Below are 20,512 nucleotides of genomic sequence, written 5' to 3'. Positions count from 1 at the left end.
TGGAATTGGGGGTTAAATCACCAAAAATGATTCCTGGGCGCAGCCACCGCTGCTGCTCACTGTTCTCCTCACCTCCCAGGGGGGTGAACACGGGTGATGGGTCAAATGCAGAGGACAAATTTCACCACACCTAGTGTGTGTGTGTGTGTGTGTGACTATCATTGGTACTTTAACTTGAATTTAACATCAAAATAGATTCAAAGGATTATGGATTTCAAGATATTGATTAAAAGTATAGAAATATTAAACCCAAACATGTCAGTGATGTCAGATTATTACGAGTTGAAGGACACAGGAAGTAGTTCTTCTATCCAAAGGACCCATCAGGATGTCATCTTCCTGCTAATCCTCTCATCACCATTGTCCAGATTAGTCTGACACGTCTTGGTGTCTCTTTGCAGCTAGCGTGTCCTCATGTCATGGCCGCCCGCCACAACTCCTCCACAGCGCCTCGGACCGATGGCGCCGGCCGAGACGGCTTGTTCCGCAAGGAGCGGGAGCCTTCGCCCGCCCTGCGTCGGCCCGCCCGCTCGCTGCCTGACGTCTGCCCCAAAGAACCCACTGGTGAGGAAATACTTGTCACTACGTGTACTTTGGTCACGCTACTTCGTTACTCACATTGTAGTGCGCACCAAATCCATGTACTTAAAAGACTTAAGTACACACTTATGTACTTAAAAGACTAAGTGTAAGTACACACCTGCATACTTAAAAGACCAAGTGTAAGTACACACCTGCATACTTAAAAGACTAAGTGTAAGTACACACCTGCATACTTAAAAGACTAAGTGTAAGTACGCACTTATGCACCTAAAAGACTAAGTGTAAGTACACACCTGCATACTTAAAAGACCAAGTGTAAGTACACACCTGCATACTTAAAAGACTAAGTGTAAGTACACACCTGCATACTTAAAAGACTAAGTGTAAGTACACACCTGCATACTTAAAAGACCAAGTGTAAGTACACACCTGCATACTTAAAAGACTAAGTGTAAGTACACACTTATGCACTTAAAAGACTAAGTGTAAGTACACACCTGCATACTTAAAAGACTAAGTGTAAGTACACACCTGCATACTTAAAAGACCAAGTGTAAGTACACGCCTGCATACTTAAAAGACTAAGTATAAGTACACACCTGCATACTTAAAAGACTAAGTGTAAGTACACACTTATGCACTTAAAAGACTAAGTGTAAGTACACACCTGCATATTTAAAAGACCAAGTGTAAGTACACACCTGCATACTTAAAAGACTAAGTGTAAGTACACACCTGCATACTTAAAAGACTAAGTGTAAGTACACACCTGCATACTTAAAAGACTAAGTGTAAGTACACACCTGCATACTTGAAAGACTAAGTGTAAGTACACAGTTATGTACTTAAAAGACAAAGTGTATGTACACACTTGTGTACTTAAAAGGCTAAGTGTAAGTACACACTTATGCACTTAAAAGACTAAGTGTAAGTACACACCTGCATACTTAAAAGACCAAGTGTAAGTACACACCTGCATACTTAAAAGACTTAAGTGTATTTACACACCTGCATACTTGAAAGACAAAGTGTATGTACACACTTATGTACTTAAGATACTAAGTACACACCTACATACTTAAAAGACTAAGTGTAAGTACACACTTGTGTGCTTAAAAGATTAAGTGTAAGTACACTAAGGTCTTTAAAATATTACGTGTAAGTACGTACTAAAATTACTTAAAAGATTAGGTGTAAGTAAACTTGGGTACTTAAAAGATTAAGTGTATGTATGTACTTAAAAGACTAAGGGTGAGTACACGTGTGTACTTTAAAAGATTAATTACTTAAAAGACTAACGTGTGTACTTAAAAGACTAAGTGTAAGTACACACTTGTGTGCCTAAAAGACTTAAGTGTATGTACACTTGTGTACTTAAAATATTAAGTGTACATACTTAAAATACTTGAACAATTAAGTGTAAGTACACTTGTGTACTTAAAAATTAAGTCTAAGTACCCTGGTGTACTTAAACGATTAGGTGTAAGTACACTTGTGTACTTGAAAAATTAGGTGTAAGTACCTACTTAAAAGAATAAGTGTAAGTACTTGTATACTTAAAAGACTAGGTGTAAGTACACACTTGTGTACTTAAAAGACTAAGTGTAAGTACACAAGTGCGCCAATTGAGATATAGTATGTCTTTAATAAACAATACAGAATAAATAAAGGATGTGACTTTCAAAAAGAAATGATCATGAATGTTATGTTACTACCTGCAGGTGAGGGGCGGGGCCTGTGTGACGGCCCGTCAGTGGTGGCGGAACACGACAGGTGGACAGTGTACAGTTCAAAGGTCAACCTCCCGGCAGCGCTCAATGACCCGCGCCTCGCCAAGCGGGAGGCGGACTTCTTCACCAAGACTTGGGGTGTGGACTTTGCTGAGACCGAGGTCATGCCCTCCTTCTACCTGGCCAACGTCACACGGGAACACTTCCTGTCCTACCTGCAGGACATGGCACAGGTGAGACATGACGACACTGTCCTCTTTTGCTAACCCCGCCTACACTCTTTGACCACTTGTGGGCGCTGTGGAAACCTAACACACTGAAACTATTGTTTTCTTTCACTTCATGTTTGACTTCCTGTTCCACTTCCTGTTTCACCTCTTGTTTTACTTCATGTTCCACTTCCTGTTTCACTTCATTTGCACTTCATGTTTCACTTCATCTTGCACTTTCTGTTTCACTTCATGGAGTTTTTTCAAGGAGTTTTTCCTTGCCCGTATGTGGGCTTTGTACCGAGGATGTCGTTGTGGCTTGTGCAGCCCTTTGAGACACTTGTGATTTAGGGCTATATAAATAAAGACTGATTGATTGATTGATGGTTCACTTCCTGTTTCACTTCATTTTCACTTCCTGTTTGACTACTTTTTCACTTCCTGTTTGACTGCATTTTTACTTCCTTTTTCACTTCATTTTTCACTTTATAGTTCACTTCTTGTTTCACTTCATTTTTCACTTCATAGTTCATTTCCTGTTTCACTTCATGTATCACTTCATGTTTTACTTTCTGTTTCACTTCATTTTCACTTCATGTTTTACTTCCTGTTTCACTTCATTTTCACTTCATCTTTCACTTCCTGTTTAACTTAATTTTCAGTTCCTGTGTCACTTAATTTTCACTTCCTGTTTGACTTCATTTTCACTTTATGGGTCACTTTATGGGTCACTTCCTGTTTCACTTCCGGTTTCAATTCATGGTTCACTTCCTGTTTGAGTACATTTTCACTTCCTGTTTCACTTCATTTTAACTTCCTGTTTCACTTCATGGTTCACTTCATGATTCACTTCCTGTTTCACTTCATGGTTCACTTCATTTTCACTTCATCTTTCACTTCCTGTTTTACTTCATTTTCACTTCCAGTTTTACTTCCTGTTTTATTTCATGTTTCACTTCATGTTTCACTTCATGTTTCACTTCATGTTTCACTTCATGTTTCACTTCATGTTTCTTTTCCTGTTTCACTTCCTGTTTGACTACATTTTCACTTCCTGTTTGACTACATTTTCACTTCCAGTTTGACTTCATTGTTCACTTCATTTTCAGTTCATTTTCACTTCATGTTTCACCTCCTGTTTCACCTCCTGTTTCACTTCCTGCTTCGCTTCCTTTTTCACTTCCTGTTTCACTTCCTGTTTGACTTCATGGTTCACTTCCTGGTTCACTTCATTTTCACAGCATGTTCCTGTTCCACTTCCTGTTTCACTTCATTTGCACTTCATGTTTCACTTCATGTTTCACTTCATCTTGCACTTTCTGTTTCACTTCATGGTTCACTTCCTGTTTCACTTCATGGTTCACTTCCTGTTTCACTTCATTTTCACTTCCTGTTTGACTACTTTTTAACTTCCTGTTTGACTACATTTTTACTTCCTGTTTCACTTTATTTTTCACTTTATAGTTCACTTCTTGTTTCACTTCATTTTTCACTTCATAGTTCACTTCCTGTTTCACTTCATGTATCACTTCATGTTTTACTTCCTGTTTCACTTCATTTTCACTTCATGTTTTACTTCCTGTTTCACTTAATTTTGACTTCATCTTTCACTTCCTGTTTAACTTCATTTTCAGTTCCTGTGTCACTTAATTTTCACTTCCTGTTTGACTTCATTTTCACTTTATGGGTCATTTCCTGTTTCACTTCCTGTTTCACTTCCTGTTTAACTTCCTGTTTCACTTACTGCTTCACTTCCTGTTTGAGTACATTTTCACTTCCTGTTTGACTACATTTTAACTTTCTGTTTCACTTCATGGTTCACTTCATGGTTCACTTCATTTTCACTTCCAGTTTGACTTCCTGTTTTACTTCATGTTTCACTTCATTTTCACTTCATGTTTCTTTTCCTGTTTCACTTCCTGTTCGACTACATTTTCACTTCCTGTTTGACTACATTTTCACTTCCAGTTTGACTTCATTGTTCACTTCATGTTTCACTTCATTTTCACTTCATGTTTCCCTTCCTGTTTCACTTCCTGCTTCACTTCCTGTTTCAGTTCCTGTTTGACTTAATGTTTGACTTCATGGTTCACTTCCTGGTTCAATTCATTTTCACTGCATGGTTCACTTCCTACTTCACTTAATTTTCACTGCAACGTTCACTTCCTGTTTTATTGCATGTTTCACTTCATGTTTTACTTCATGTCATGTTTTACTTCATGTTTCACTTCATGTTTTACTTCATGTCATGGTTCACTTCATGTTGTACTTCATGTTTCACTTCATGTCATGGTTCAGTTCATGTTGTACTTCATGTTGTACTTCATGTTTCACTTCATGTCATGGTATGTTGTACTTCATGTTGTACTTCATGTTTCACTTCATGTTGTACTTCACCACTGGGTTGTGAGTTTTTCCTTGCCCTTATGTGGGCTCTGAACCGAGGATGTCGTTGTAGCTTGTGCAGCCCTTTGAGACACTTGTGATTTAGGGCTGTATAAATAAACATTGATTGATGTTGTACTTCATGTTTTACTTCATGTCATGGTTCACCTCATGTTGTACTTCATATTTCACTTCATGTTTCACTTCATGTTTCATAGAGCTAAGCCAAGAGAGCTAAGCCAAAAGAGCTAGGCTAACAGAGCTAAACTAAGTGAGCTAGGCTAAGAGAGCTAAGCTAAGGGAACTAAGCTAGGTGTGCTACATGGTACATCATGTGCATAATAAAGAATGTTCAAGTGTGTGTACTGATGTGTCGTCTTCTTTCAGAGGGAAAGAATTCATGAGCGTTGTAAGAGCATCTGTCCTGTTAAAGATGATGACATGGACGCAGTCTCCAGCATCAATACAAGCCAAGGTATACTTTCACTTTTATCAGTAATCACCTTTACACCAGGTGACACATGTATACTTTCACTTTTATCAGTAATCACCTTTACACCAGGTGACACATGTATACTTTCACTTTTATCAGTAATCACCTTAACACCAGGTATAACATGTATACTTTCACTTTTATCAGTAATCACTTTTACACCGGGTGTCACATGTATATTTTCACTTTTATCAGTAATCACCTTTACACCAGGTGTCACATGTATACTTTCAGTTTTATCACTAATCACCTTTACACCAGGTGTCACATGTATACTTTCACTTTTATCAGTAATCACCTTTACACCAGGTGACACATGTATACTTTCACTTTTATCAGTAATCACCTTTACACCAGGTGTCACATGTATACTTTCACTTTTATCAGTAATCACCTTTACACCGGCTGTCACATGTATACTTTCACTTTTATCAGTAATCACCTTTATGTAAGTGAATGTGGTGCGCCTCCACTGCCTTTTTTATTACCACCCCACCAAGAAATTATGTTTTTTACTTGAAAACAAGTTGAAGTAATTTATTGTAACCCTGAGAAGAAATCACACGATCAGATGCTATTTCTAACTTTTGTTTCCAATTTTATGATAAGAAACAGCACAATTCCAACAGAATTTACCTCCCATGTACACATTCTTGTCTCTGTGAGTCTACACTTCCCCCGACACACAACAACACTTCCTCATTCTCCGCCAATCACGGTGTGTTTGCAAATATGGGAAAAACTGACATCAAATGCAAACCACACAAACATTAACATGAGCTGGTTGTTACAGTATAAATTGATATATATATAGCTTACTATTGACAAGTGATTTACCAAAAACTCGACCGCCACAGTGTTTCCCCCCGTCTCGCCCGGGGGAGGGGCCGTCGCCCGGGACAGGCGGACGGCGAAGGGGGTGGGTGGGTGTAAGGAAAAGTATAACTCGGCCTGTCGCCATCACGTCTCCACCTCATCGCTGCCACCACAGCCTCGGGGGCAGTAGACTACAGACTCTGATTACATTGAACACAATAACAATATCTTATAATAAATACAAATATTTATGCTGATCTTCATGCAGGCTGCCAGACTTTTGCCCTGTAACCTGTTTCTCAGGTCCATCTTCATCTATACCGTGAATTAACTGAAGTTTAGTATTTGATACTTTTGTGTAATACTTTTGATAGAACCTAAGACTGAGAGATGGACTTACCCTGTTCATTGCGGAGAAATCCCTCTCACAATTGACGCTGGAGACGGTTATTGTGAGGGCGATGGCAGAGAGGAGGGACAGGTTTGGGTAGAGTAGATGGAGCTCGTCATACCCTGATGCCATTGCTGTCATCACCTCCAACTGGGACTTGTCCTGATGCCTGATGGATGAGAACACCGGTCAATGACAGATATGCATGAACTCACATAACTTAATATTGTGTTCATGACTGTCACTCACTTTCAGTAGTCCGGTTGTTATTATGACTCTGTAGCTCTGCCACTCTTAGAGAAGTGCCTTCTCACTGATGGGAGGGATCTGCTTGGCCAGTAGTTTTAGGTCAGAGACAGCGTGACTCTCATCAGCTTGTGGTCCTTGTGGTCCCAGTGAACTAAAAGCATCAAGAATCCCAAGCTGCTGAATGAGTCCATCAATATAGTGGTCCATGACCTATTGACATGAGATGTGAGAGAAAATTCAAATGTAGGCTCATATTTCAGGTGGGTTATTATTGTTTATTCATTCTGGAGCTTGCTTACTTGTGTCTGAAAACATTCCCATAAGGTGGTGATGGAATGAGCTGTCCCACGTCTTGTACTCTCCTCTTCTGCATCGATGTTCAGACTGGTCACCTTCTCTTCAACCCAAGCTAGAATGGAGCCCTCAGGTTGCCGTTCACCTGCTGCTTGACATGCATTAAATGAAGATCAATGTGACATCACATCTTACATGGTTCTTGATTGCCATGAAATTGATGTTTTCTTTCTGGAACAACTTTGAAAGCTGGGCCAGGTAGGGCAGGATGTCTGCTTGCAGGTGGATAGCTGCAACAAATCTGTAATTTGCATGGCGCAGTGGAAGAGTGGCCGTGCGCGACCCGAGGGTCCCTGGTTCAATCCCCACCTAGTACCAACCTCGTCATGTCCGTTGTGTCCTGAGCAAGACACTTCACCCTTGCTCCTGATGGGTGCTGGTTAGCGCCTTGCATGGCAGCTCCCTCCATCAGTGTGTGAATGTGTGTGTGAATGGGTAAATGTGGAAGTAGTGTCAAAGCGCTTTGAGTACCTTGAAGGTATAAAAGCGCTATACAAGTACAACCCATTTATCATTTACAAACCCCGTGCCACAGGATCCTTCTTAAAGTCTGCCTCCTCAGCTAGTGTAGCAAGTAATGCAGGTAGATTTCTTTGGAGATTTGAAAAGGCCTTCTCTTGTGACAGCCACCTAGTGTCTTTAACCTCCTGGAGTGGGGGATAGGGCGGTTAATTCAATATTTATCTCAGGAATGTGATGTACTTCACTTCAAACACCTGATGTTTTCAATTACTGTGACTTTAAGGTCTGCTACTCCAAGCACACTGGCAGCTGCTTGTAGAGCGCTGGTGCGGTTTGCACTATTCCTAAAATAAAAGTGCAGTTCTTGTAGGTGCTTTCTGCAGATGGTCATATATGGCACTCCATCTGCTGCATCTTTACATGCTAGTGCCAGGCGATGAGCAGCACAGTGCACTGACACTAATCCTGACCAGGAGTCAGTCAGCAATTTTGTTGTGCCATTCTGTTTTCCTAAAATAAAAGTGAAAAAAACCAAAACAGGTAGAATGAAGCGTAGCAGCTTGTTAAGACGTTAGTTTAGGCGGTGGCTCTTTGTTGTTAAGGTGCCCGCCTTAACAACAAAGCGCTGCGGGAAACTCTGGCCAAAAAAAGACTTTGATTACCGAAAAGCTGCTGAAACCGGATGTAAACAAAACGCACGCCATTGTTTGGAGTGTTGTCAGCATGTCTGTGATGTGGACGTAACTTTAATATATCCCAGTTATACCCGCAGACAGCCACCTACAAAATGTGCAAATATTAAGAGGACAGTGGCGGGATGGAGAAAGTCCAACTAGAGCAGTCCTTGGCGGTGCGATGCCAGGGATGCTTTTTTCCCTAGCAGAATATGATGAAGCATATGTAGCACTTGGCTTCACTGTAACCACGGTGGGAGACGAGGAAAGTTGTTTTCTTTAATGTTAATCAACATACAATGCAGAGTTATACTTATAACAATTTTATAGGCAAATTACATATATATATGTATGTATGTATGTATGTATGTATGTATGTATGTGTATATATATATATATATATATATATATGTATATATATATATATGTATATATATATATATATATATATGTGTATATATGTGTATATATATATATATATATATATATATATATATATATATATATATATGTATATACACCAATTAATAACAGATTTGTTTTAAAATGTATGTGTACATTTTTGGAGTTGTTTTTTTAATTAAATATATCATCATAGTACATTATGCAAATTATTCAATGATGTCATGTGACCACGCCCATAACCCCTCCCCCGCCACCACTGGTATCTTGGCAGTCTAGGGGAAAGCCTGTGCCAGTTTTATAGCATCTGTACTAAAACCAAGTAAACTAGGGTTAAGATCCTGTATTCACATCCTTAGGTGTGACTACATCAGTATTCAAACATGAGTACACAACATGTTCACTTCATCCTCTTGTTTCTTCTAGAAAAGTCACGAGCAGAGTTGGAACAAGTGCCCAAGGTAATACACAAGTGTTATGTCAAAGTACTACTCAAATATTGTGTAAATGTAGTACTAGTCTGGTGTGAAAATGTAATACACAAGTATAATGCAGACATAATACTCAAAGTATTGTGTAAAGGTAGTATTAATGGTGTGTAATAGTAAAGTATTGTGTAAAGGTATTATTAGTACTGTGTAATACTATTGTGTAAAAGTAATAGTACTGTGTAATAGTATTGTGTAAAGGTAATATTAGTACTGTGTAATAGTATTGTGTAAAGGTAATATTAGTACTGTGTAATAGTATTGTGTAAAGGTAATATTAGTACTGTGTAATAGTATTGTGTAAAGGTAATATTAGTACTGTGTAATAGTATTGTGTAAAGGTAATATTAGTACTGTGTAATAGTATTGTGTAAAGGTAATATTAGTACTGTGTAATAGTATTGTGTAAAGGTAATATTAGTACTGTGTAATAGTATTGTGTAAAAGTAATAGTACTGTGTAATAGTATTGTGTAAAGGTAATATTAGTACTGTTGTGTTCATGTTGCAGATCTTCATGAGAGCTGACTTTGCTTTGGAGGAAGCAAACACTTTCAACTTTGTGTTGCCATGGACACACTTTAACAACACCTCCGCTAAAAACTACCAAGACATGTACTCCTCCAAACTACTACAAGAAAAAGTACTTGTACTTCATGTCTCACCTACTACATGTCTTCTACGTGTCTCACCCTCTACATGTCTCACCTTCTACGTGTCTCACCTTCTACGTGTCTCACCCTCTACGTGTCTCACCCTCTACATGTCTCACATTCTACGTGTCTCACCCTCTACATGTCTCACATTCTACGTGTCTCACCTACTATATGTCTACATCTTCTACGTGTCTCACCCTCTACATGTCCCACCTACGTGTCTCACCTACTATATGTCTACATCTTCTACGTGTCTCATCTACAATATGTCTACATCTTCTACGTGTCTCACCTACTATATGTCTACATCTTCTACGTGTCTCACTTACGTGTGTGTGTGTGTGGTCCAGCTGAGTCACTACCTGGACGTGGTGGAGGTGAGCATCGCGCGGCAGATCTCCCTTCGCTCGGAGGCCTTCTTCCACGCCATGTCGTCCCAACACGAGCTGCAGGACCGTCTGAAAGAGACCCAGCAGGCCGTGGCCGTCCTGCGTCGCCGGACCGCCGCCATCGACCGCGTCATGTGCCAGGGGCCGCTGCGGGCCCTCCACGCCGCTCTGACGCGCAACAACTGCGTGAAGCTGCACAACAAGCTGAAGCTGATGGCGGCCGTGCATCAGACGCAGCCCACCGTGCAGCTACTGCTCTCCACGTGCGAGTTTGTGGGCGCCCTCGAACTCATCGCCACCACCAAGGAAGTTCTGCTGCAGGAACTGCAAGGTGTCCATAGCTTCAGGTACCACTTCGACTTTCACCCTGACATCTAGACTCACTGTGTGTGCGTGTGCGCGTGTGCGTGTGTGTGTGTGTTCTTGTATTTCGACCCTTCTTGAGGCATCATCAAGGAAAAGTAGCTTCCATATGAGGAGGTGTGAACAAGTGATGACATAAATCATGGTCCCAATAACATTGCATTTAATAGAGAATGTCTCATTTGCACCCCTGCTGGTGACATCTATCAAAATGAGGGTGGTCCCAAAAAGGAGGGATTTTTCAAATTGACTGTGTGTCGCTTTTAAAAGTGCTCCCCCTCTGGTCAACATATGAAATAACAAATGTGTGTAAGAAATTGAAATGCGCCCCCTTTGGCCAAAATTATTTTTAAAAAAAAGAAAAAAAAAATGTATATAGACATACTGTAATAATGAAGTAATGAAGATTAAAAACCTATTACAAACAAAAAAAATAATTAAAAGAAAATAATTTAAAAAAAGTCTGCCTTTTTTATATTTGCATAATATGTATATATTATTAATGTTGTAAATACAAATCTTTATAGGTCTAGATAGGGTGGTTCGAAAGAGGTAGGCATTTTTCGGCAGTCTCAAGAAGTGCCGCCCTTGATATGTCGGAATATCTTGACACCTTTTCTTGATCAAACACTCTGAAAAATGTCTTTTTGTCCACAGGTTTAATGACCGTAAAAAGGGTCAAACTGAAAACATACGAGCAGAAAGGATGCTTTACATTACAGACATGCACACAAAGCCAACTACACACATACACATACTACAATAAAAAATGTATTATGCTGTGTAATGAACTGAAATGGATAAATAAACACCACAAAATATGTATTTTGAGCACTCTACAGCAAACTATCTTCCTATGCTAACATTCACTTCACATAATGAATTACAAACATTAGCATGACTGACGTTTGCCCATAAAACCTCCCAAATTACATCACAGCCAACAAATAATACAACACAATCAAATATTAACATAGTACTCAACGATACATACCGATGATGCTTTGTTTGCCATGAGATCCCAGCAGATGAAAATGTTTGCAATCGTCACCGAACTAGCTTACAGTAGACCTAAAAGGAACTCCTTGTTGTGCACTGCTAACTTGGGCATTACTGTAAACTCGGCATTACTGTAAACTAGGCATTACTGTAAACTAGGCATTACTGTAAACTAGGCATTACTGTAAACTAGACAATGCTGCTAACTTGGGCATTACTGTAAACTCGGCATTACTGTAAACTAGGCATTACTGTAAACTAGGCATTACTGTAAACTAGGCATTACTGTAAACTAGACAATGCTGCTAACTTGGGCATTACTGTAAACTAGACAATGCTGCCTCCCGCTGTCTAAAGGAGGAATGGCACCTCACTGTTGAATTCCAAAGTGAACTTAAACACCGGTTTTACATATATTATTAATACATTCAACAAACAAGACAGAACAGTGTGTGCGTGTGAGTGTGTGAGTGTTTGACGTCTGGACTCACATAGTGTGTGTGTGTTTGACGTCTGGACTTACATAGAGTGTGTGTGTGTGTGTGTGTGTGTGTGTGTGTGTGTGTTTGACGTCTGGACTTACAGTGTGTGTGTGTGTGTGTGTGTGTGTGTGTGTGTGTGTGTGTGTGTGTGTGTGTGTGTGTGTGTTTGACGTCTGGACTCACATAGTGTGTGTGTTTGACGTCTGGACTTACATAGTGTGTGTGTGTGTGTGAGAGTGAGTTTGACGTCTGGACTTACAGTGTGTGTGTGTGTGTTTGACGTCTGAACTCACATAGTGTGTGTGTGTTTGACGTCTGGACTTACATAGTGTGTGTGTGTGTGTGTGTGTGAGAGAGTGAGTGTTTGACGTCTGGACTTACAGTGTGTGTGTGTGTGTGTGTGTGTGTGTGTGTGTGTGTGTGTGTGTGTGTGTGTGTGTGTGTGTGTGTGTGTGTGTGTGTGTGTGTGTTTGACGTCTGGACTTACATAATGTGTGTGTGCGTGTGAGAGAGTGTTTGACGTCTGGACTTACAGTGTGTGTATGTGTGTGTGTGTGTGTGTGTGTGTTTGACGTCTGGACTCACATAGTGTGTGTGTGTGTGTGTGTGTGTGTGTGTGTGTGTGTGTGTGTGTGTGTGTGTGTGTGTGTGTGTGTGTGTGTGTGTGTGTGTGTGTGTGTGTGTGTGTGTGTGTGTGTGTGTGTGTGTTGACGTCTGGACTCACATAGTGTGTGTGTGTGTTTGACGTCTGGACTCACATTGTGTGTGTTTGACTTCTGGACTTACATAGTGTGTGTGTGTGTGTGTGTGTGTGTGTGTGTGTGTGTGTGTGTGTGTGTGTGTGTGTGTGTGTGTGTGTGTGTGAGAGTGAGTGTTTGACGTCTGGACTTACATTGTGTGTGTGTGTGTGTGTGTGTGTGTGAGTGAGTGTTTGACGTCTGGACTCACATAGTGTGTGTGCGTGTGTTTGACGTCTGGACTTACATAGTGTGTGTGTGTGTGTGTGTTTGACGTCTGGACTCACATAGTTTGTGTGTGTGTGTGTTTGACGTCTGGACTCACATTGTGTGTGTGTTTGACGTCTGGACTTACATAGTGTGTGTGTGTGTGTGAGAGTGAGTGTTTGACGTCTGGACTTACATTGTGTGTGTGTGTGTGTGTGTGTGTGTGTGTGTGTGTGTGTGTGTGTGTGTGTGTGTGTGTGTGTGTGTGTGTGTGTGTGTGTGTGTGTGTGTGTGTGAGTGTTTGACGTCTGGACTCACATGGTGTGTGTGCGTGTGTTTGACGTCTGGAATTACATTGTGTGTGTGTGTGTGTGTGTGAGTGTTTGACATCTGGACTCACATAGTGCGTGTGTTTGATGTCTGGACTCACATAGTGTGTGTGTTTGACGTCTAGACTCACATAGTGTGTGTGCGTGTGTTTGACGTCTGGACTTACATAGTGTGTGTGTGTGTGTGTGTTTTTAACGTCCGGACTCACATCGTGTGTGTGTTTAGACACTTAGGCTCTCAGTTGTGTGAGTTGGAGAAGCTGATCGACAAGATGATGGTGGAGGACTTCAGCATGTACGCCCGCAGCGAGCTGAACCGCAGTCTGAGGGAGGAGCCTCAGGTGCTGGAGAAGGTGAGTTGGTCACATGATACTGTCAGGGGGTCTTCATGGTAGTGTTGTGTTCATCACAGGTGCACCAGGCTAACAGTGTCTCTCAGAAGGTGGGCCACCACACCATTCCTTTCTTGGGGGTAGCCACTCTATTCAAACCCATTCTCGATTCAAAATCAAAACTTTTGGGTGCCAGTTGTATGAGTAACTACATTCCTCCATAAAATAAACAGCTCTGATCAATTTCTATGTTACTTCAAAGAAAACTTTTTTGTTTAATGAGATGCTTCCCAAACATTGAATCAAGCAGATATAGATCATTAGATCGTCTACATCAACAATAGGATTTGTCTCAGGACAGCTTGGAAAAAAGATATATTGTTTTAATCAATTACCAATCGTTACAGATAAGAATCACGATTCATTGAAAAATCACTTCTAGCCACCTGGCGTGTGATATATTAATCAACTAAATCTTTTCATTCATAGGTCTGATTTTAAATGTGATCAATCATCGTCTTTAATGCAGTACATTCTACCTTCTGCTCTTCACCTGTCACACTTCCTGACTGCTTCTTAAACGCCTGACAGCCTGATGACATCACATGACCGTGTGCGTGTGCGTGTGTGTGCGTGTGTGTGTGTGTGTGTGTGTGTGTGCGTGTGTGTGCATTTATAGGAGCGTCTCCAGTCGCTGGTGTTTGGGCTCCTGCGTCAGAGGAAGTTGGACTTCCTGGACATTTACAGTGACGAGATGATTGCTGCGGCCAAGGCCATCGTGTCCCAGGTGTGACCTTTGACCCTGCCCCGTCCTAACGAACAGGAAGTGCATACACAGTGACGAGCGAGCACCATGGTTGTGTTTCAGTGCGTGGCCGAGCATCTCCTGTACATCGACGACATCGACACCGAAGTCATCACCAAGTGAGTTGACGCCTCCGTGATGATGTCAGTACACCCGTACTGTCAAACACAATAATAACTAATGGTAGTAGACTATAACACAATAATAACTCATGATAGTAGACTATAACACAATAATAACTCATGATAGTAGACTATAACACAATAATATCTCATGATAGTAGACTATAACACAATAATAACTCATGATAGTAGACTATAACACAATAATAACTCATGATAGTAGACTATAACACAATAATAACTCATGATAGTAGACTATAACACAATAATATCTCATGATAGTAGACTATAACACAATAATAACTCATGATAGTAGACTATAACACAATAATAACTCATGATAATAGACTATAACACAATAACTAATGATAGTAGACTATAACACAATAACTAATGATAGTAGACTGTAACACAATAACTAATGATAGCAGACTATAACACAATAATAACTAATGATAGACTATAACACAATGATAACTCATGATAGTTAAAGTTAAAGTGCCAATGATTGTCACACACACACTAGGTGTGGCGTAATTATTCTCTGCATTTGACCCATCACCCTTGATCACCCCCTGGGAGGTGAGGGGAGCAGTGGGCAGCAGCGGTGGTAGACTATGACACAATAATAACTAATGATAGTAGACTATAACACAACAATAACTCATGATAGTAGACTATAACACAACAATAACTCATGATAGTAGACTATAACACAATAATAACTAATGATAGTAGATCGTAACACAATAATAACTCATGATATAAATCGTAACCCAATAACTAATGATAGTAGACTATAACACAATAATAACTCATGATAGTAGACTATAACACAATAACTCATGATAGTAGACTATTACACAATAACTCATGATAGTAGATCGTAACACAATAATAACTAATGATAGTAGACTATAACACAATAATAACTCATGATAGTAGACTGTAACACAATAATAACTCATGATAGTAGACTATAACACAATAATAACTCATGATAGTAGACTATAACACAATAATAACTCATGATAGTAGACTATAACACAATAATAACTAATGATAGTGGACTATAACACAATAACTCATGATAGTAGAGTATAACAAAATAATAACTCATTAGAGTAGACTATAACAATAATAACTCATGATAGTACAGTATAACACAAAAACTCATGATAGTAGAGTATAACACAGTAATTCATGATAGACTATAACACAATAACTCATGATAGTAGACTATAACACAATAATAACTCATGATAGTAGACTATAACACAATAATAACTCATGATAGTAGATCGTAACACAATAATAACTCATGATAGTAGACTATAACACAAAAATAACTCATGATAGTGGACTATAACCCAATAATAACTAATGATATAAATCGTAACACAATAATTAATGATAATAGACTATAACACAATAATAACTAATGATAGTAGACTATAACACAATAATAACTCATGATAGTAGACTATAACACAATAATAACTCATGATAGTAGAGTATAACACAATAATAACTCATGATAGTAGACTATAACACTAATAACTCATGATAGTAGACTATAACACAATAATAACTAATGATAGTAGACTATAACACAATAACAACTCATGATAGTAGAGTATAACACAATAATAACTCATGATAGTAGATTATAACACAATAACTAATGATAGTAGAGTATAACACAATCATAACTCACGATAGTAGACTATAACACAATAATAACTCATGATAGTAGACTATAACACAATAACTCATGATAGTGGGAGATATAACCCAATAACTAATGATATAAATCGTAACCCAATAACTAATGATAGTAGACTATAACACAATAATAACTCATGATATTAGAGTATAACACAATAATAACTCATGATAGTAGACTATAACACAATAATAACTCATGATAGTAGATCGTAACACAATAATAACTCATGATAGTAGATCGTAACACAATAATAACTCATGATAGTAGACTGACACAATAACTCATGATAGTGGGATATATAACCCAATAATAACTAATGTTATAAATCATAACCCAATAACTAATGATAGTAGACTATAACACAATAATAACTAATGATAGTAGACTATAACACAATAATAACTAATGATAGTAGACTATAACACAATAACTCATGATAGTAGACTATAACACAATAATAACTCATGATAGTAGACTATAACACAATAATAACTCATGATAGTAGACTATAACACAATAATAACTCATGATAGTAGAGTATAACACAATAATAACTCATGATAGTAGACTACAACACAATAATAACTCATGATAGTAGATCGTAACACAATAATAACTCATGATAGTAGACTACAACACAATAATAACTCATGATAGTAGATCGTAACACAATAATAACTCATGATAGTAGATCGTAACACAATAACTCATGATAGTAGACTATAACACAATAATAACTCATGATAGTAGACTATAACACAATAATAACTCATGATAGTAGACTGTAACACAATAATAACTCATGATAGTAGACTATAACACAATAATAACTAATGATAGTGGACTATAACACAATAATAACTCATGATAGTAGAGTATAACACATTAATAACTCATTAGAGTAGACTATAACACAATAATAACTCATGATAGTAGAGTATAACACAATAACTCATGATAGTAGACTATAACACAATAATAACTCATGATAGTAGAGTATAACACATTAATAACTCATTAGAGTAGACTATAACACATTAATAACTCATGATAGTAGAGTATAACACAATAACTCATGATAGACTATAACACAATAGTAACTCATGATAGTAGACTATAACACAATAATAACTCATGATAGTAGACTATAACACAATAACTCATGATAGTAGATCGTAACACAATAATAACTCATGATAGTGGACTATAACCCAATAATAACTAATGATATAAAGCGTAACACAATAATTAATGATAGACTATAACACAATAATAACTCTTGATAGTAGAGTATAACACAATAACTCATGATAGACTATAACACAATAGTAACTCATGATAGTAGACTATAACACAATAACTCATGATAGTAGATCGTAACACAATAATAACTCATGATAGTAGACTATAACACATTAATAACTCATGATAGTGGACTATAACCCAATAATAACTAATGATATAAAGCGTAACACAATAATTAATGATAGACTATAACACAATAATAACTCTTGATAGTAGAGTATAACACAATAACTCATGATAGTAGAGTATAACACAATCATAACTCATGATGATAGACCATAACACAATAATAACTCATGATAGTAGACTATGACACAATAATATCTCATGATAGTAGACTATAACACAATAATAACTCATGATAGTAGAGTATAACACAATAATAACTCATGATGGACTGTAACACAATGATAACTCATGATAGTAGACTATGACACAATAATATCTCATGATAGTAAACTATGACACAATAATAACTCATGATAGTAGACTAACACAATAATAACTCATGATAGTAGACTATAACACAATAATAACTCATGATAGTAGACTGTAACACAATAATAACTCATGATAGTAGACTATAACACAATAACTCAAGATAGTAGACTATAGCACAAAGCGGAGACTAAGTTGAGTCTTTAGATATATTATGTCTATATGTAAAATATTTCACTCACAAAGTAAAGAAATATCAAAATCTCCGTCATACCCTTTGACTTTTGTGGACAAAGTTTGGACACTCTGACATAGATGCTTGATGTTGACCCCTGACCTCCCAATGAGCCTATGGGCTTGTCCTTCAGGCTGGCCGAGCAGATGCGTCTGATGACCTTCCCTCAGTGGTTTGACCTCCTCAAGGACGTCTTTGACTCTTTCCTCGTCTTCCTCCAGAGGATGAAGGTCAGTGTCCACTTCCTGTTTTTGTTTTCTGCGCCTAGAACTAGAACCCGAAGCAGAATGTGTTGCTGGTCTGTCAGGCCACGCTCGGCGTGATCACGGTGGTGGTTCAGGAGGTTTTGGAGTCCAACCAGAAGATCTCCTCCAGGGACAAGTCCAGCTCGGAGGAACCGGGTCAGGAGTCTTTCAGCGCGGCAGGGCCCATGAGCAGCGAGGCCGAGCTGGCCTACTTGACCCACGAGGGCCTGTTCATCAGCGACGCCCTGGGTGAGGCCCAGCAGTACCAGGACCACGCCCGCCAGGAGGCTCCACCCCGTAAACCGGAGGCTGACTCTGATCAGAACTTCACGTACGTCAACCTCCTTCCGCCGCCATGCTTGTCGCCCTGTCGTCATAGCAACCTTTCACGCCGTCTGCAGGTCAGGTGACATGATGCCGTCCGACCTGGAGCTCAAGCGAGTGCTGAACAACATCAAGGAGCTTCTGCACGCCGCCTCCGACATCAGCCACGACCGCTGCGTCAAAGTCATCACCGCCCGGGCCAAGGCAGGCCGCGACCTTTGACCTCACACACAAGGGAAGAAGGCCCTCATCCAAGTGTTGTCTCCTCACAGGACGGCTCTCTGGAGCGGCTCAGCTCAGCAGACTTTGTGGCGCTCTCTGTGGCTGTGGAGGACTTTGCCAAGGACACGGAGGACGTGTGTGGCAGGCGCAGCGTGTCCCTGAGGGGGGCGCTGCAGAGTCAGGCCAACCGCTTTGTCCACCGCTTCCATGACGAGCGCAAGACCAAACTTAGGTACCCCAATGCAAGAGGCTGGTGATGGTGACGGTGATGGTGATGCTTGCTTGGTGTGCCCGTAGTCTCTTGCTGGATAACGAGCGCTGGAAGCAGGCGGAGGTTCCTGCAGAGTTCCAGGAGCTGGTGGACTCCATGGCGAGCGGCAGGATAATGCTGTTAGCACGCAAGGCGGCAGGTAGCAACAACGTCCTGCTAACTCACCTTAGCGCAGTCCAGTCCTTTATCCTTTAAAAACACACATAAAAAAAGGGTAGTAACACTTACATTACCCCCGCCTCACACCTTGTGCACATCTCCCTAAACTTCTTTCATTCCTTTGTGCTGCTAACCTTTTTTTGTCTATTATACTTTTTATGTTAACTATTGAAGTTATGATGCTATTAATGTTATTATTCATAACCGCGCCCTCCCACCTTGTCCACATCTCCCCAAACCTGTTCCATTTGTTTGTTTAAATATTGTAGTTTTTATGTTATCAACTTTCAGTTTTTATGCCATTGTTTTCCAAGCTACGGGCTGCGGGCCAAATAATAATTGTACTCAGAGGTAGATTGCATTCATTTTAATAGTCTGACAATTTTAATGCTGCTATTACATTGACATCTTGTTGATATTGTCAGTAATTCAGGTCAATTACCTTTAATTATTATGCAGCATTTACTTAAATGACCCAATGCAAACAACCTTCCCTAGTCATTGTGCAAAGAAAAAGAAAAAATTCCAACCAACACACACATGGTCACATGTAACACAACCTGCTCACTCAAATTTGTGGATATTATAAAAGACGTCCATGCACCATAAAAAAAAAAATCTAAATTAGAGAATCAGAATCAGCTTTATTGTCATTACGCAAGGTAACGAGATTGAGGCCATTCCATACAGTGCGATGTGTGCATGCTAGAAAAACAATGTGCAAGTATATAAAAGTATAAAAAATGTAGAAGTGCAATGAATATGGTGTGAAATGAATATATACATGAAAAAAACAAAAACAAAACAAAACAAAAAATTACACCCATATAAATCCATTACAAGGCACGATGAGAACAATGCAAAACACTCTCCACACTTATCCTCTTTGGTGCATTTTAGCTGCTTGATATTTCTAAATTACAGGGGTATCACACTACTCAGCCTCCCTGGGAAAGTTTACGCCAAGG

At 39.3% G+C, this 20,512-nt stretch overlaps 1 protein-coding gene across 3 annotated transcripts in view; it reads left to right on the top strand.

The window, feature by feature from the left end:
• The window catches only part of vps54 (VPS54 subunit of GARP complex), a 44,270-nt gene that overhangs the window by 5,176 nt on the left and 18,582 nt on the right, over window positions 1–20,512 (top strand). The window contains exons 2-16 of one of the 3 annotated variants that reach the window (XM_072916441.1): window positions 402–564; window positions 2,265–2,506; window positions 5,255–5,342; window positions 9,135–9,169; window positions 9,707–9,838; window positions 10,202–10,587; window positions 13,584–13,710; window positions 13,770–13,799; window positions 14,369–14,476; window positions 14,558–14,613; window positions 18,457–18,553; window positions 18,664–18,899; window positions 18,970–19,096; window positions 19,165–19,346; window positions 19,412–19,524. In XM_072916441.1, coding sequence (XP_072772542.1) covers window positions 420–564; window positions 2,265–2,506; window positions 5,255–5,342; window positions 9,135–9,169; window positions 9,707–9,838; window positions 10,202–10,587; window positions 13,584–13,710; window positions 13,770–13,799; window positions 14,369–14,476; window positions 14,558–14,613; window positions 18,457–18,553; window positions 18,664–18,899; window positions 18,970–19,096; window positions 19,165–19,346; window positions 19,412–19,524 — 2,104 coding nt within the window. In that variant the 5' untranslated portion in view covers window positions 402–419. Of the gene's footprint in view, window positions 1–401; window positions 565–2,264; window positions 2,507–5,254; window positions 5,343–9,134; window positions 9,170–9,706; window positions 9,839–10,201; window positions 10,588–13,583; window positions 13,711–13,769; window positions 13,800–14,368; window positions 14,477–14,557; window positions 14,614–18,456; window positions 18,554–18,630; window positions 18,900–18,969; window positions 19,097–19,164; window positions 19,347–19,411; window positions 19,525–20,512 lie in introns of all 3 variants that reach the window. The other 2 variants (XM_072916440.1, XM_061988011.2) reach the window with 2 other exon arrangements.

Source organism: Nerophis lumbriciformis, linkage group LG27 (genome assembly GCF_033978685.3).
Source record: "Nerophis lumbriciformis linkage group LG27, RoL_Nlum_v2.1, whole genome shotgun sequence".
Lineage (NCBI taxonomy): Eukaryota > Metazoa > Chordata > Actinopteri > Syngnathiformes > Syngnathidae > Nerophis > Nerophis lumbriciformis.
Note: the sequence above shows the minus strand (reverse complement) of the source record. Positions and strands in the feature narration are given on the sequence as shown.